This window comes from Neoarius graeffei, chromosome 2, assembly GCF_027579695.1.
Source record: "Neoarius graeffei isolate fNeoGra1 chromosome 2, fNeoGra1.pri, whole genome shotgun sequence".
Classification (NCBI taxonomy): Eukaryota; Metazoa; Chordata; class Actinopteri; order Siluriformes; family Ariidae; genus Neoarius; species Neoarius graeffei.
The window spans coordinates 73,443,112-73,459,874 of NC_083570.1; the positions used below are offsets into that span (position 1 = coordinate 73,443,112).

The window sequence follows — 16,763 nt, forward strand, 5'->3', positions numbered from 1 at the left end:
CAGTCACATTTATAGATATACACTTTTCATTCACATGTAAAAGGGTGCAATACTGAGAACTAGTAACACACCAGGTACACTCATAACAGCTTACATTTTTACTCCTGTTCTAATTATTACTTGTTATCTCATCTCATCTCATTATCTCTAGCCGCTTTATCCTGTTCTGCAGGGTCGCAGGCAAGCTGGAGCCTATCCCAGCTGACTACGGGCGAAAGGCGGGGTACACCCTGGACAAGTCGCCAGGTCATCACAGGGCTGACACATAGACACAGACAACCATTCACACTCACATTCACACCTACGGTCAATTTAGAGTCACCAGTTAACCTAACCTGCATGTCTTTGGACTGTGGGGGAAACCGGAACACCCGGAGGAAACCCACGCGGACACGGGGAGAACATGCAAACTCCGCACAGAAAGGCCCTCGCCGGCCATGGGGCTCGAACCCAGGACCTTCTTGCTGTGAGGCGACAGCGCTAACCACTACACCACCGTGCCGCCCTACTTGTTATTAGAAATATAAATAATATAACATGGGTGCTCCGGTTTCTCCCACAGTCCAAAGACATGCAGGTTAGGTTAACTGGTGACTCTAAATTGACCGTAGGTGTGAATGTGAGTGTGAATGGTTGTCTGTGTCTATGTGTCAGCCCTGTGATGACCTGGCGACTTGTCCAGGGTGTACCCCGCCTTTCGCCCGTAGTCAGCTGGGATAGGCTCCAGCTTGCCTGCGACCCTGCAGAACAGGATAAAGCGGCTAGAGATGATGAGATGAGATAATATAACATAACACACTCACAAGAGCCCTGTAAATGCTCCTAATGGGATATGCATGTTTGTGTATATATACTGTATATATGTAAAAAAAAAAGGAGGTTGAAGTCATTAGGCTGAGTGACTAAAATCAGTCTATTTTTTTAAATAAATATTTGCATACTTATAAAAAAGGCAGTCATGCCTTTTTAGCATTTTATAATGACCAGAATACAATTTCTATAATAGAAATATGATTTTTAAAAAATGATTTTTCCTGTTCATTATATAAAGTTACTCTAATTTATAAGAGTAGATACTCTCTAATCAAAGATACTCTATAATTTATTTTTTAGTACGGATTCATGTTTAGTAAAAGTTTGTAAAAGGGTCAGTTTTGATATGCGTCATCACCCTGAAGGTACATGATGCAGTAAAAAGTCACCTGATATATCAGAGACTCTGTCTTGGTTTTTTTATTGACGTCAGTTCCAAGCTGGATAAGACACTCAGCCATGATGACGTCGCCCTCTTCACATGCCCTTTCCAGCATGCGGTAGCGGATCTCACTGTCCACCACCATCTTTGACAGACACAGGCAGCTTAGCTTCTGTAGATGACACACAAACGCCATGAGGGAAAAAAAGAAACTGATAAAAGGTATGTACAGTTGTGGTCAGAAGTTTACATACAGTGACATGAATGTCATCTTGGATATGAATGTCATGGTAATATTTGGGCTTTCAGGAATTTCTTTGAACTGTTCTTTTTCTGTGGCAGAATGTACAGCATACATCTTTAATTTAAAAAAAACACAACACTGGAATTTGGTGCACAAATTTGAATGTTCTTTGGGTTTTCTGAAATCAACACAGGGTCAAAATTATACATACAGGGTCAAAAATTTACATACGCTCACTTAGATTATTAATTCAGAGGTGCTGAAACTTCCAAGATGTCTTTTATCTTGCCAAGGCCAAGGTCTCTTAACTTCCTGTTAGTGATCATGATTGACTACAGCTGGTAGCTTCTCTGTGCCTTCATAAAAAGGGCTTGTTTATAGCACTCATTGGATTGACCAATACACAGTAAAATGGGAAAGTCCAAAGAGCTCAGTGCAGATCTGAGAAAGAGGATCGCAGATGTACACAACTCCGGAATGTCTCTTGGAGCCATTTCTAAACAACTGCAAATTCCAAGATCAGTTCAAACAATTATATCCAAGTTATTGTGAGGTGTCGTCACTTTGTCAAGCCACTTTGCTTCAAGAAAACCCAAACTGTCACCCTTAGCTGAAAGGAAATTGGTTTGGATGGTCAGGAACAACCCAGGAACTACCATGGCACAGCCCTACCATGAACTGGAAGCTGATGAATCACTGTCTACAGTTCAGATCACCATGGACTAAGAGGCTGCTATCCAAGAAATAACCCCCTGCTCCAAAATTGACACCTTCAAGCTTAACTAAAGTTTGAAGCTGACCACACGGACAAAGAAAAAGCCTTCTGGAGGATAGCTGTATGGTCAGATGAGACAAAGATTGAGTTGTTTGGCCACAATGATCACCATGTACAGAGGGACACTGTACCAGCTGCTAGTGGTGGTAGAATAATCATGCTCTGGGGCTGTTTTGCTGCCAGTGGAACTGGTTCATTGCACAAAGTGGATGGAATAACGAAGAAGGAGGACTACCTCAGAATTCTTCAGCATAAACCATCAGAAACTTGAACATGACTTGGGACTTAGAACAGGACAATGAACCCAAACACGCATCAGAGCTGGTTGTGGAGGATAAAGCAGGCAAACATTACGCTTAAAATAAGTCCTGACTTCAACCATATTGAAAATACATGGACCGTGCTTATAAGTCGAGTCCATGCCAAGAAAAAAAAATTGAATTGAACTCTACCAATTCTACCATGAAGAGTCATGAAATATCCAAACAGAATTCTGCCAGAAGCTTGTTCATGGTAAGCAAAAATGTTTGGTCAAGGTGAATCTTGTGAAGAAACATTTTACCCAAATATGAGGTGTGCTGTATGTATATTTTTGACCCAGTGTGTATAATTTTGACCCTGTGTTGATTTCAGAAAACCCAAAGAAAATTAAAACTTGTGCACCAAATTCTAGTGGTTTTTTTTAATTAAAGATGTATGCTGTACATTCTGCCACAGAAAAAGAACAGTTCAAAGAAATTACCGAAAGCCCAAATATTAGAAATGACATTCATATCCAAGATGACATTTATGTCACTGGATGTAAACTTCTGACCACAACTGTATAATATCTGAAATAGCATATATTACCGCATGTCTTTCCTACTGAAAAAGGCATTTTGGTGTTTTCAATGTGATTTCTATCTACTGTATTTGCAATGGTGTTTGTGTGGTTACCAAAAATAATAATGAATTTTACCATGTATTTCTGTAGTAATAACAGAGCAGAAAGAGTGTTTACTAAAAACTTACTCCTAATGGACGTCTAAGGGCAGATGTCAGTGCATATGTAAAATCCAAGAATGCTTTTATTCCCCCTCCCATTTTAGTCACCTGCCAATTCCCGCCCACCACAGTGTCACAGCGTGTGTCTGATTGCACACGGACACCATTGCACATGGATATCTTGGGAAATTTGAGTGTAACCAGAATCAGAGTTTTTGCTATTCTGCTCTCATGTTGGACAGTTAACACTGATAAAACTATATACCATTAGCTTTACTGACTTTCTCTCATTGCCTTTTCTCCTCGTACTCTCCAGGTTTTCTGTTCTTTTCTCAGTAAAGTCAAAGTCCTTCCTGCACCACTCATGGCACGTTTGGCAGCACCGATCTCAGTTTCGTAGCCCTCGGCCTCTCGCCTATATTACATAGCTAGGGTTACAGTGGGGGGGCTAGTCCTCTGGTAACCGCAAGAGTTTGACTCCCCACTCATATCTGTATTGCAACATGCCTTGCCAGATGGTAGTAGGCACCATTTTTATGATGGTCTTTGGTATGACCAGACCATGAGTAGAACTCGCAATTTCCCAATTGAAAGGTGGACATGCTAACCAGTAGGCTGCTCACCAGTTCTCAGTAAAGGGAAACATTAAAATTCTTGTTTGTGATAATCGGACATACAGTACTGATGCAGTGGACATATATTAACTTGGGGGGAAAGAAAAACTGACTCACTAGACCATATCTATGATCAGGAGAGCTTTCCCTCAGCTGTTGGAAGATCTCTTTCTCAAAGCCTTCTTTCTCCAGCTCGACTGCTGCTCCTGAGCAGGTGTCCAACAGTTTCCATATCACCTGAAAACCCTGCAGATGAGAAATAAATAAATAAACCCTCAGACCCTTTAAGATGTCAACAGTAAATACAGAAATTTTCATTCCAGTTCCAGTGTCTCACTTTGCGCTGCATCTCTGGACTGCCCTTGTGCTGCCTCACAGAGGCGACAAGAACAGACACCAACACGGGCACCATCATGTGTGACAGCTTCTTTTTTGTGATGAGATGAAACAGAAGGCTCAGACCCCAGTAGTGAATCTCTACGCATAAATATGGAGAACATCATCGAGCAGGTTAATGGAAACAAGGTCAATGCAGCTTTGGAATGGAATACGAATACACTGTCATAACTGTTTATTGGTATTATATGTCCTGATATTGAGCAGGTCAGTTAACATAGCCAAACCTAATTAAACTGAACTGACAAGGAAGTTACACTGACAAATCACACAGACTCACTGCTTTGCTGAGGAAACATCTGTAGTGTGTGCAGCACTGTGTCTATCGCCCCCTGCTGGCACATTACATCAACAGCTCCAGAACAATCAGCCAGCGCAGACAGAACAGCAAGCCCACACTCCTGAATATCTTCACTGCTGATGAACTGTGTGCGCACACACACACACACACTTTATACAATCAGCTATTGTCTAGAGTTCAATGTGTATATTTAGTGGACAAATTTGTTTCACCAATTCTCACTGTGAAGTCAAAAGTTGGTCATGTTTGCTTAGTCGCTAAACTCTAGAGCCAGAGTGTGTGCAGTAGAGATAGCGGAAGGGGTAAGATAGAGCAAGTCCACCTAATGCAAATATCTCGTTACAAATATTAACCAATAAATTCTACAAAACACATTTACCAAAAAGTAGCTATATTAATGGGGGAAAAGTTTGATCTGCTAGGACACAGTTGCTATTCCATTTACTAATATGAATGCAGGCAGGGCTCACAACTGCCCTGAAACCAGCCAAGAAAGGAAATCAGAGACTTTTCAACCACTGTTTTCCATCATATGTAAATATTTGGCTGACTCTTACCCTGTTTAAGGCTTGAAGGTAGACAGTATGAGCTTCCTCTACCACACACTGATTTTTTAGCACCCTGAGAGATACATCTGACGTGTCTGGATCTGCTACAGATACGCCATGCTCCCTCAAACTGCGGTCTGCTCACACACACCCACACAGACACATAGAAAAACACCCTTTAGCTTGTTCACATGCTCAAATGGATTATTTGTTTTTTTATACCCAATATACAGTATTGTACTAATAAAAGTTGAAGGGGAATATTTACAACGACCTCTTTATAGGTGCAATAGTTTAAAGTGCATATCCTGGACCAATTTAGTGTTTTTTTATATGAAAGTATGTCCCTTTACACACTCATCCAGAAGGGTAATTTTGCACAAGGCCATCTATCTACAGCAGAAAAAAATTAAATAACAAAACACGTCTGGAGAAATCCCAAGGGAGTCTGGAGCCAGATTCGTGACATTATCTGCGGAAGCACCAGCAGGCTGTGCGAGCTTTGCACGGTTTCAGTGCACAGCCTGTGTAGGCCAAGAGCTCCCATTTCTCTCTCATTGTCCGGTCTTTTGGGAAACAATGAGTACTAATCCCATCAAGATTGGTGTTGCTACACCCTCCTACGATACATCTGTTAATCATTTTAATAATTACGCGATAGCGTTGAAGAAATTTGCAGAAAACCACCAGGTTGTTTTCTCATAAACAAACCAGCGCTAACGTAGGATTCAGAGGGAGGCGTCCTGCAGATGACGTCACGAAAATCAATGTTTGCCGGGAAATTCAAATGGCAAGTTTTTTCAGAGACGGACCAATTCGCCTCAAATGGCTTGATTTCAACTGAATTTTTCTGGTATTGCGCAAGGTAAAAAAATTGCGCAGAATGTTACAGATATTTGACCAAAGTTTAATATAAAATAGGAGAATTACATTGATCTTGCTCCTGAATTTACCCGTGATATGCACTTTAATTAATATAGCTTAATTTTATAGTATTTATAGTGTTGGCTGTCAAGTAGCGGTGAATGGCCTGTCTCTGAATTGTGAGAACAGCTAAAAAGATCATCAGGGTCTTTCTAAACACGATCGATGGCTCTTAGAACAATCCCTGCATCCGTAAAGCCACCAACATCATGGACGACAACTCCCATCATTGACTCTTCACCATCCTGCCATCTGGAAGAAAGTACCAGAGCATCTGTGCCATGACCACCAGACTCCACAAAAGTTTCTTCCCTGAGGCAGTCAGAATATTCAATACCCTGCTGCCTCCTGATGTTCACCTGAACTATTCAAACCCCGAACCCAGTATGGCACTGTTGCACCAAGGTCTTAGAGAAACGAAATTTCGTTCTAATGTACATAAGCGTGACCCAAAAAACACTTGAACTTCAGACTAACTTTTGAGTAGCAAGGCTAACAATGCTGATACTATAGCTTAAAGCTCATAAGAGCTTACTATCAGTAAAAACAGGACAGTGAAGGCACTTTTGGCCAAGTGAATTAATCCGTGTGCACCAAATTTCACATTTATAGGGTTGGAACCTGAATGACATAATTTAGCTAGCAATGCTAACAATGCTAACACTGCAGCTTAAGCCCAGTGCACACGGGCGATTTTCCATCGCTTGGTCATGCAACTTTTTGAGGCAAGCACATATTTGTGACGGCAATTTTTTGTTGCTTGCGACAGATCGCTGGCATCAAATATGCTTGATAATCCATCCATCCATTATCTGTAGCCGTTTATCCTGTCCTACAGGGTCGCAGGCAAGCTGGAGCCTATCCCAGCTGACTACGGGCGAAAGGCGGGGTACACCCTGGACAAGTCTCCAGGTCATCGCAAGGCTGACACATAGACACAGACAACCATTCATACCTACGGTCAATTTAGAGTCATCAATTAGCCTAACCTGCATGTCTTTGGACTGTGGGGGAAACCAGAGCACCCGGAGGAAACCCATACAGACATGGGGAGAACATGCAAACTCCACACAGAAAGGCCCTTGTCGGCGGCTGGGCTTGAACCCAGGACCTTCTTGCTGCGAGGTGACAGTGTTAACCACTACACCACTGTGCCGCCCCTACATACTTGGTAATCTGCGACAAAAAACAAAAAAACACCAGTTGCTGACTTGTTGCAGGGATATCGTCGTGTGTGTCTTTGTGATTACAAAGCGATCACCTCCAAAGGCTATTCCAATCCCCACCCGCAAAGTAGTTACGTGATTTCCACATGACTTGCATCCCTGTCCTCAATTCACCCACTGGTGGCAGATAACGCACACACGCAGCTACCCGAGAGGGGAAACTTGCGTCCAAAAATCTCAATACGCTTGCAACAAGAAGTCGCCCATGTGCACCGGGCTTTAAAAGCACAAAACCTCATTACAAATAAAAACAGGATGGCACTCTTCAGGAAACAGGAAAATTCCAAATTCTCAGCACTGGGAGCTGAATTTTACATGTTTATACTGCTATAACCTTCAAGTAATTGAACAGCTGAGTGCTTGTCAAGACAGTGCTTACTAATACTAACTCTAGTTGAACACTACAAGCCAAATACTTAACCACTGAGACCCAATCTTGACTAATTTTGACTCATCTTGTCTAATGCGCTTTTAATACTTAAAAGCTTAAAGCTTTAATTTCACCCTGGTCCGCAAATATAATCTCTGTCTTATAAATGTGGAAAAGAAACTGAGCCACTGTATAAATTATTAATGATGGAAAAATAACTAGAATACCAAGCAGAATATGGCAATATTGATCTAAACGCAATGTAAGGGTAAAAAACTATTCATGAACACTATGTAGTTAAGCTAGAAGCTCTGTGCTGAGGCTAAGGCAAATATCAGGGCTCTTACCCGGGTTGAGCAGCACCAGGCTGGCTCTCAGGCCTTCCAATTGTACCTCAGGCTGGAAGTTATGCTCCTTCATAGCAATCAAAATCTGACCTAGAGCCATGAACCCTTCATCCAGACTGACACTCCTGCTGGAAAATAAGACAATGAAAATACATTACATTCGCTGAGAGAAATGCGGTATTGTCATGCTTCATATAATGAGCAGACATGACTGTCAACTGTTAAACACAAGAAAGAGGATCTCGCACAATGTTCACCAAGGCCCATTAGAACTACAGTTAGCATTGTGTGTTGTAGTTAGATGAAACCAAAATCAACCATTTTTAGTCATGCATCACATCAGGATGTTTTCCAAAGGCACCGTATACAAGAAAAAGCACCTGATATCCCACTGTTAAATACGGCTTTGAGGCTATTTTGTAGCCGGTGCTTTAGGGGCTGTTGTGAAAAATTGATAGTTTCAGTACCAGAATAGTTCAGCCTAATATCTGGTTGCCTCTGCCACGCGATGAAGCTTTCAACAAGATAATGATAATCGACACAGAGGAAATGGATCAAGAAACACAAATGAGCATCTCAGACTCCAGTTCTGTGCCCTACTTACACCATGTAGGTGGTCTGGAATAAACAGAGGACTGCACATGAACAAACCAAAGAATATAAAGAAGATTAACAAATTCTGTATGGAAGAGTAGACCTTTCCTCTATTAGATATTACAGGAAGTGACTCAGTGCTTTTATTCTTTCCAGGGCAAACATCACACCATGCTAACTGTGCAGGGGCCGATAACATACTTCAAAAGTGTTTATTTTACCTGTTAACGTTATTTTAAAAAATTTTAAATAAAGCATTTAATGGCCCTGAATACTGCAGCACAAAATATCACTTACTGTATGAATTATTCTTATATATACACATCTTATATATATATAATTTTTTTTTTTATTTACCAGCTTAAGGTCGGTCCGTATTGTGAAATACCGTGACCGAGGGCTTGAAAATACTGACCGAGGCCTCTGGGCCGAGGACAGTATTTTCAAGCCCTCGGTCACGGTATTTCACGATACGGACCGACCTTAAGCTGGTAAATAATATATTTATTTTTTTCTTTACCAAATTCTAACAGAAAATGAGAGCACCTGAAAGGGAAACCGTATTTAGAACAAACCTGCTACAAGCTCGTTTTCGGCTTTCTCCTGAAATGTTTTCTTTTATTTCGTCTTCATCAGGGTAGTAAAACTTGCTTTCGCTGTGAACACTGTCGTTATCGCTATCCATGCTGTAAAATTAATGCTATTCTCCTGAGAAATGCGAAAATAAATGTTGACAAAAAATTACTACTATGTTTGTTGTTGTTGTGAACAAGCGAGTCGCCAAAGGTCCGTAACCGGGGTCCGGACCGCTCACGAGCCAATCAGAGCGCACGATTTGATGGAAACCGGACCACGATAAAAACACACAGTACTGTGCAAAAGTCTAAGCCCCCCTATTTTTTTCCATACAAACTTTGTTATAGATTTCTGTTTTATGATGTCTACATTATTGAGTCAGTACAAAAACATTTTAGAGTCCAAATGTTCATTTCCCAAATTAAAAATTAAATGTTGCAGAAAAAAATGTTTGCATCTGAGCAGCATATTACATAAGAGACCACTTTTCAGATTAAAAAAAGAAAAACACAATGAAGGCTACTGGATTTTGCTACAAAATTAAGAAGCAAATGTGACAGTCAAAGTGTCCAGAAGAACTGGTTCTGTAAGATGCTCAGTAAAACCTACAGCTCATTTCCTTATAAAACTGCACTCATTGTACCTGAGACTACTATTTTTTTTTTAAAGCAAAGGGCCGTCTCGCACCAAATATTGACTTCGTTTCATTTATTATGGCTTACTGATGTTTATAGTATTTTTTTAACGTTGAAACGTTTAATTTCATTATTTTTTAAGCCATTTTTGGTCTACAGCATTTCTTTACATGGTGCCTAAGACTTTTGCACAGTACTGTATATATATTTCTTTAATTATTTGTGTTTTAATTTTCGTAAAAGAGCACCAACAATTCTGGAGGTCACTGCACATAATAAAGTAAGGAGTCTGTGCCTACCCTCCCTGGAAAAGTGCGTATAGAAGCCTGCAGGCACTCTCACACACTTCAGTGGAGTTGGCATGTCTCTTCATCAGATCCACAATGTTGTAATGAATGCCACTGGCCAGGAGTCGAGACCTCATCTTACCTGAGAGCGCACACACAAACATACACACGCACACACGTAAAATTAGTAGAATTTCATGAGCAAATATGACCAGATGTAAGGTTTAAATGCACTGACAATGCTAACTTACTATGTCGGCGTATGAGTGTGCCCAATGTAGATGCAGCAGCCTGAAACACACCAAAGCTTGAAGAGTGCACAAGCATCACAGTCATTACCTGTATATATACAGGAGGCCTACCAACAGAGAAAGACAGACAGTTAGACAGAGATTCATTTATTCATTCATTTTTATTGACCACATCATCCTGGTTAGTGGAGTGGAACAAGAGCCTGTTCTAGAATATCGGACCTGCATAGAATAACTGCAGGGTTAAAACATGAAAACACTCATATGCTCATTCACAACATGAGGTTTAGGAGAACTACACTCACTGCCCACTTTATTAGAAAGCACTTGCTGTTTGATGCAGTTATCTAATCAGCCAATCCCTTAACAGCATCACAACGCATACAATCATGCAGATACAAATCATGAGCTTCAGTTAATGTTCACTTCAAACATCAGAATGGGAAAAATTGTGATCTCAAAGTGTGACTTTCACTGTGGCATGGGTGTTGGTTTGAGCCAGATGGATTGGTTTGAGTATTTCAGAAACTGCTGATTTCCTGGGGTTTTCACACACAACAGTCTCTAGAGTTTACACAGAAATGGTGTGAAAAACTAAAAACATTGAGTGAGCTACAGTTCTGTGGGTGGAAACGTCTTGTTGATATGAGAGGTCAGAGGAAAATGGCTAGATTGGGTCGCGCTGTGAGCAGCACGATGGTGTAGTGGTTACCACTGTCACCTCACAGCAAGAAGGTCCTGGGTTCAAGCCCAGTGGCTGATGGGGGTCTTTCTGTGTGGAGTTTGCATGTTCTCTCCTTGTCCATGTGGGTTTCCTCCGGGTGCTCCGGTTTCCCCCACAGTCCAAAGACATGCAGGTTAGGCTAATTGGTGGCTCTAAATTGAGCGTAGGTGTGAATGTGAGTGTGAATGGTTGTTTGTCTCTCCGTCAGCCCTGTGATGACCTGGCGACTTGTCCAGGGTGTACCCCGCCTCTTGCCCATAGTCAGCTGGGATAGGCTCCAGCTTGCCTGCGACCCTGTAGGACAGGATAAAGCGGCTACAGATAACGGATGGATGGATGGTTCGAGCTGCCAGAAAGGATACAGCAACTCATATAATCATTCTTTACAACTGTAGTGAGCAGAAAAGCATCTCAGCATGCAACAGCAGAAGACCACATTGGGTTCCACTCCTGCTGCCAAAAACAGGAATCTTATGCCGCTTTTCCACTACCAACGCGGCTGAGTCGGGCTGAGCCGTGCCGTGCTGAGTCGAGCTGAGCGGGGCTGTTGGAGTTGCATTTCGACTACAACCGCGCTGAACCGTGCTGGCTGGAAGTGGGTGGACACATTGGGTGGAGTTAGTGAAAGTGGGTGGACGTCACGTGATGTCGTTCGGCGGCGCAAACAGTGACATCAGTGACCTTTTAAGCAGTAGTCTCACGACCCGGAGAGTAAACAATAAACATGGAGGACATGGAGTCGTTAGTGCTGCTGGTCTTGGTGCTGTGGCTTGTTGTCACCGACAACGCCAACAGATACTGGCAAGAGCGTATAGATGAGGCGAGGCGCATAAGGCTTCATAATTCTCGTAATTCTCCTTCTTCCGGGTTTACGGTGTTGACAGATCCCATCGTGCTCGCTGGGCGTGTGTGGGCATGTGAGGACACTCCTCCTCACCAATCAGTGCACAGGGGAGTGTTTGCTCACGCCCCTAGCCTCACTCAGCTCGGTTTGGCTCGCTTCAGCCCCACTCCAAAACCGTGCGAGTTTTGGGGGCTAAGCAGGGCTGAAGCGAGCTGAGTCATGCTGTTCTTAGATAGTCGAAACGCGAGCCGTGTCGGGCTGAAGTGAGCTGAAAAAGGGTAGTGGAAAAGGGCCATTAGAATCAAGAACAAGTTCCTATCAAAGTGGCCGGCGAGTGTAATTTGATGTTTTTACTGTGTATTCACTTTAAAAATTTATATTTTATAAAGACTATTTTTGAATAGGGTAAAATGGATAAGAAATGTAGCATCGGAGTAATTTGTTGCCATTTCTTCACTAACCTTTCTTTGGGTTCCTCATATATACTGCGTGCACTGCCATAGAGCAACAAGCTGTTTAATGCCCAACAAGCAGCCTCCTGATGATACAAAGAATGTGAAGAAGAGGAAGACATTAATATGGATCACATAAAATAAACACTAAAGAGTTTGCACAACATGTCGACAGCAATAAAGAAAACCCACACTGCTGACCTGCACTTCAGCACTGTCACTATGTCTCTCTAAAGCTGTGCAGCAAGCCTCTCTCCAAACCAGGCTTTCCTCCTCATTATTGTCCTCACCATCTTCTTTACCTCTTTCATCCTCATCCTTGCTGTATGCCTTCTTGAGATCTTCATTCTCGAGGATTGTCTTTGCTGTCAGATCAGAAGTCAGGTGGTCTTTAGTGCAGCTTAATTAAGAACTGAACAACAGTTTATTGCTGATTATACCACGGCATAGCTGAATTCTCAGAGATGTGTATTATTTTTATTTGTATAACAGTAGCTCTGACTGTGATATAAATTACAGTTTTATACTAATGCTCTAATTTGAATACGTTATTGTTATTATAGTCACAGGATGGTGTTGTGATTTTCTGAAGTGTTCCTGAGCCCATACAGTGATTTCCACTACAGACACATATTTGCTTTTAATGCCATGTCGCCTGAGGGCCTGAAGATCACAGGCATCCAATGTTAGTTTTTTTGTCTCTTGCATACAGAGATTTCTCCAGATTCTCCAAACCTTTTAATGATATCACATACCATAGATGATGTGATCCCCAAATTTTTTGTAATTTTACATTGAGGAACATTATTACCTCGCCCACAATAGAGTCAGCAGGGCGAGGTATTGTAATCAGTTCATTTATTTGTTGTTTGTTTTTGTGTGGGTATCTGTTTACAGTCTAGCGTCTAAACAGTTGCACTGATTGACTTCAAATTTTCAGGGTAGGTGGGCAATGGTCCATAGATAACCTAATAAAATTTTGGGAGTAATCGGGTCAAGGTCACCAGAAAGGTCAATTTTTTTTTGCAATAACTTTCTTCACATTCATCATTTTGACTTCAAACCAAAACCACAATGTGCATCTTTCAATTCTGCTTCCAACCATATGGTGCATGATGGGGTAGCTTTGTGGTTGGTAGAAGAGAGCAACTGGACTTGCTTGAAAAGTCTTGAAGACGTTTCGCCTCTCGTCCGAAAGGCATCATCAGTTCTGTCTGTCTAATAGGGAGTATCAAGTATTTATCCTCTCATGGATCATAATAGAATCCAAATCAGAATGCTGATGGCTGCATTGAAGGTGGCTGATAGATGTCATAGACACCCACCTCTGTTCAGTGATGGTCGTTCCAGGCTGACAAAATTGAACGATCCTCTCTGGCTAAGATGTCTGCCAGTTTTCTGGAAGTTCTCTCATACTCCCGCACTAGTCGAAGGGTACTCATCCCAAAGTGTGTAGAAACATATCTGTGAAGATACTCAGTCGTCCAGGTACATAGTAATCTGTGGTTGGTAGAAGAGAGCAACTGGACTTGCTTGAAAAGTCTTGAAGACGTTTCGCCTCTCGTCCGAAAGGCATCATCAGTTCTGTCTGTCTAATAGGGAGTATCAAGTATTTATTCTCTCATGGATCATAATAGAGAGGATCGTTCAATTTTGTCAGCCTGGAACGACCATCACTGAACAGAGGTGGGTGTCTATGACATCTATCAGCCACCTTCAATGCAGCCATCAGCATTCTGATTTGGATTCTATTATGATCCATGAGAGGATAAATACTTGATACTCCCTATTAGACAGACAGAACTGATGATGCCTTTCGGACGAGAGGCGAAACGTCTTCAAGACTTTTCAAGCAAGTCCAGTTGCTCTCTTCTACCAACCACAGATTACTATGTACCTGGACGACTGAGTATCTTCACAGAGATGGGGTAGCTTGGACAGTCTCCATAGCAGTTGAGGGTTAAAGGTCAGGGGGGTCAAAATAACATTTTCCATTATAACTCAAAAACAGTTGCCGATAGACAGACGTTTATTATGAGCATATAGGAACTCCCATATGGCCTTTCATTTGGCACCATGATCTTTGACCTTGAAAGGTCAAACTCAAGGTCACGGATTTTCAGAGGGCTATAACTTGAAAATCGTTGATAGTAGATAGATATCTACCATTATCAACTTATAGGAAGTGCCATCTGGGCTTTCATTTGGCACCATGATCTTTGATCTTGAGTGACCTTGAAAGGTCAAACTCAAGGTCATGGGTTTTCAAAGGGCTATAACTTTAAAATGGTTAATGATAGCCAGATTTTTACCATTATCAACATACAAGTCGTCTCATATGGGCTTTCAGTTGTCGCCATGACCTTTGACCTTGAATGACTTTGAAATGTCAAACTCAAGGTCATGGATTTTCATAGGCCTATAACCTGACAGCTGATGATTGAGAAATATTACCATTATCAACATATAGGTAGTCCCATATGGGCTTTCATTTAGCACCATGAACACTGACCTTGAGAGACCTTGAAATGTCAAACTGAAGGTCACAGATTCACCTTGTAAGGTGAATAGGCCAGACTTGTAAAATTGAGTCAGTATCAAAAGCACTAAAATAAGTGCTTCTGGGAAACATTTGTTTTGCCTAGCAACACTTGTTCTTAAATTATTGCACCGTTTGCCCACACGGTCTTTCACAGAGCAGTGAACCTCTCCCCATCTTTACTTCTGAGAGACTCCACCTCTCTGGGATGCTCTTTTTATACCCAGTCATGTTACTGACCTGTTGCCAAATAACCAAATTAGGGTTTTAGATATTTTTTTTTAGCATTACACAACTTTTTCAGTTTTTTGTTGCCCCGTCCCAACTTTTTTGAAACATGTTGCTGACACCAATTCAAAATGAGCATATATTTTTTAAAAAACAATAAAATTTCTCACTTTTGACATATAACATGTTGTCTTTGTACTATTTTCTATGAAATATTGGTATCCATGATTTGTAAATCTTCATATTCTGTTTTTATTTATGTTTTACACAGTGTCCCAACTTTTTTGAAATTGGAGTTTTACAAAAATAATGCAATTTGCGCTGCATCATATCACACCACCATTCTGTGGATTATTTTCATAGCTGAGCTCCATAGTTCAGAGAATATGGTAAAGCATTGACCGGATTTTTGATGGCTTTTGCAACCATATGATATTCATACATACATATGAAAGATGTATGTGTACCACCACAGGGAACACAATCATAAGTGCAAGGCAATGTATCTCATAAACACGACCACTGGACAATGAAATTTGTATTTTTATTTACATTATGCTGGGCATACACTGTGCGATTTTTGGCCCGATTTTGACACGATTTTCACTCATGCGACTATTTTGGAGATCGAGCCGAGTTTTGGCTCAATTGTGCATCTCGGATCGTGTAGTATACATGGGGTAACGACAAGCGATTAATACCTCACGACCTCCTCCCGATCGATCGGATGAAAATCAAACCTGTTTGAAATCCTGAGCATCGGATCCGAGCATCGCATCCGAGCATCGGCTCGTATAGTGTGAGAACAGGAATCGTAAGCTGCGTGCTGTTTACCCCTGCGATTCACTCGTACAGTGTGAGCAGCAGCTGAATACCACGATTGAAAAAAATCGCACAGTGTATGCCCAGCTTAAGATAGATCAGTTTTTATCCAGTGCTTATTTTTAATTTGCTTTTTAAAAAAATAACATTGGATTATTTACGAACACATTTTACACTCATCAGGAGCGCCGTTTTTAGGCAGTGTCTAAATATATATTATACCAGAATGGTCCATCAATTGAGGCAAATCACCACAAATTGACTCCAGTTGGTCAAAAAAGAAAAATTGTTTTATTGGATATTCTAAACTTGCAGTTAATTATCTTTTAAGTAAGGGGTCATTTGTTAAATTTTGTGCAGCCAATCCAGAGAAATTAGTGAAAATGTTTAAGGTATCATCATATTAAGAGAAAATCAATTCTGGTAAAAATCAGCTGTAATCTTTGTGATGTGTAAACTGAAATTAATGCATAGCAACCAGATAGTTATCATATTTAATCATAAATTGCTTTACAGTATAATATTTCAGTGACAGATACGTTATAAATAAAGAAATGTATTTATAGCTAAATTAGGAAAATAATATGTGGGTCAGGGCGGCACGGTGGTGTAGTGGTTAGCACTGTTGCCTCACAGCAAGAAGGTCCTGGGTTTGAGCCCAGTGGCCGATGGGGGCCTTTCTGTGTAGAGTTTGCATGTTCTCCCCGTGTCTGCGTGGGTTTCCTCCGGGTGCTCCGGTTTCCCCCACAGTCCAAAGACATGCAGGTTAGGTTAATTGGTAGCTCTAAATTGACCGTAGGTGTGAATGCGAGTGTGAATGGTTGTTTGTCTCTATGTGTCAGCCCTGTGATGACCTGGTGACCTGTCCAGGGTGTACCCCGCCTCTC

General features: G+C 41.4%; 1 protein-coding gene across 6 annotated transcripts in view; it reads right to left on the minus strand.

The window, feature by feature from the left end:
* lrrk2 (leucine-rich repeat kinase 2) overlaps positions 1–16,763 on the minus strand; it is an 84,121-nt gene that overhangs the window by 53,397 nt on the left and 13,961 nt on the right. For 4 of the 6 annotated variants that reach the window (XM_060914930.1, XM_060914933.1, XM_060914931.1 and 1 more), the window contains exons 9-18: positions 12,489–12,652; positions 12,297–12,373; positions 10,268–10,374; positions 10,029–10,158; positions 7,925–8,052; positions 5,067–5,194; positions 4,489–4,633; positions 4,150–4,289; positions 3,930–4,058; positions 1,203–1,367 (exon numbers count right to left, since the gene is read on the minus strand). In XM_060914930.1, the coding sequence (XP_060770913.1) occupies positions 1,203–1,367; positions 3,930–4,058; positions 4,150–4,289; positions 4,489–4,633; positions 5,067–5,194; positions 7,925–8,052; positions 10,029–10,158; positions 10,268–10,374; positions 12,297–12,373; positions 12,489–12,652 (1,313 nt within the window). The remainder of the gene's footprint in view (positions 1–1,202; positions 1,368–3,929; positions 4,059–4,149; positions 4,290–4,488; positions 4,634–5,066; positions 5,195–7,924; positions 8,053–10,028; positions 10,159–10,267; positions 10,375–12,296; positions 12,374–12,488; positions 12,653–16,763) is intronic. The other 2 variants (XM_060914932.1, XM_060914929.1) reach the window with 1 other exon arrangement.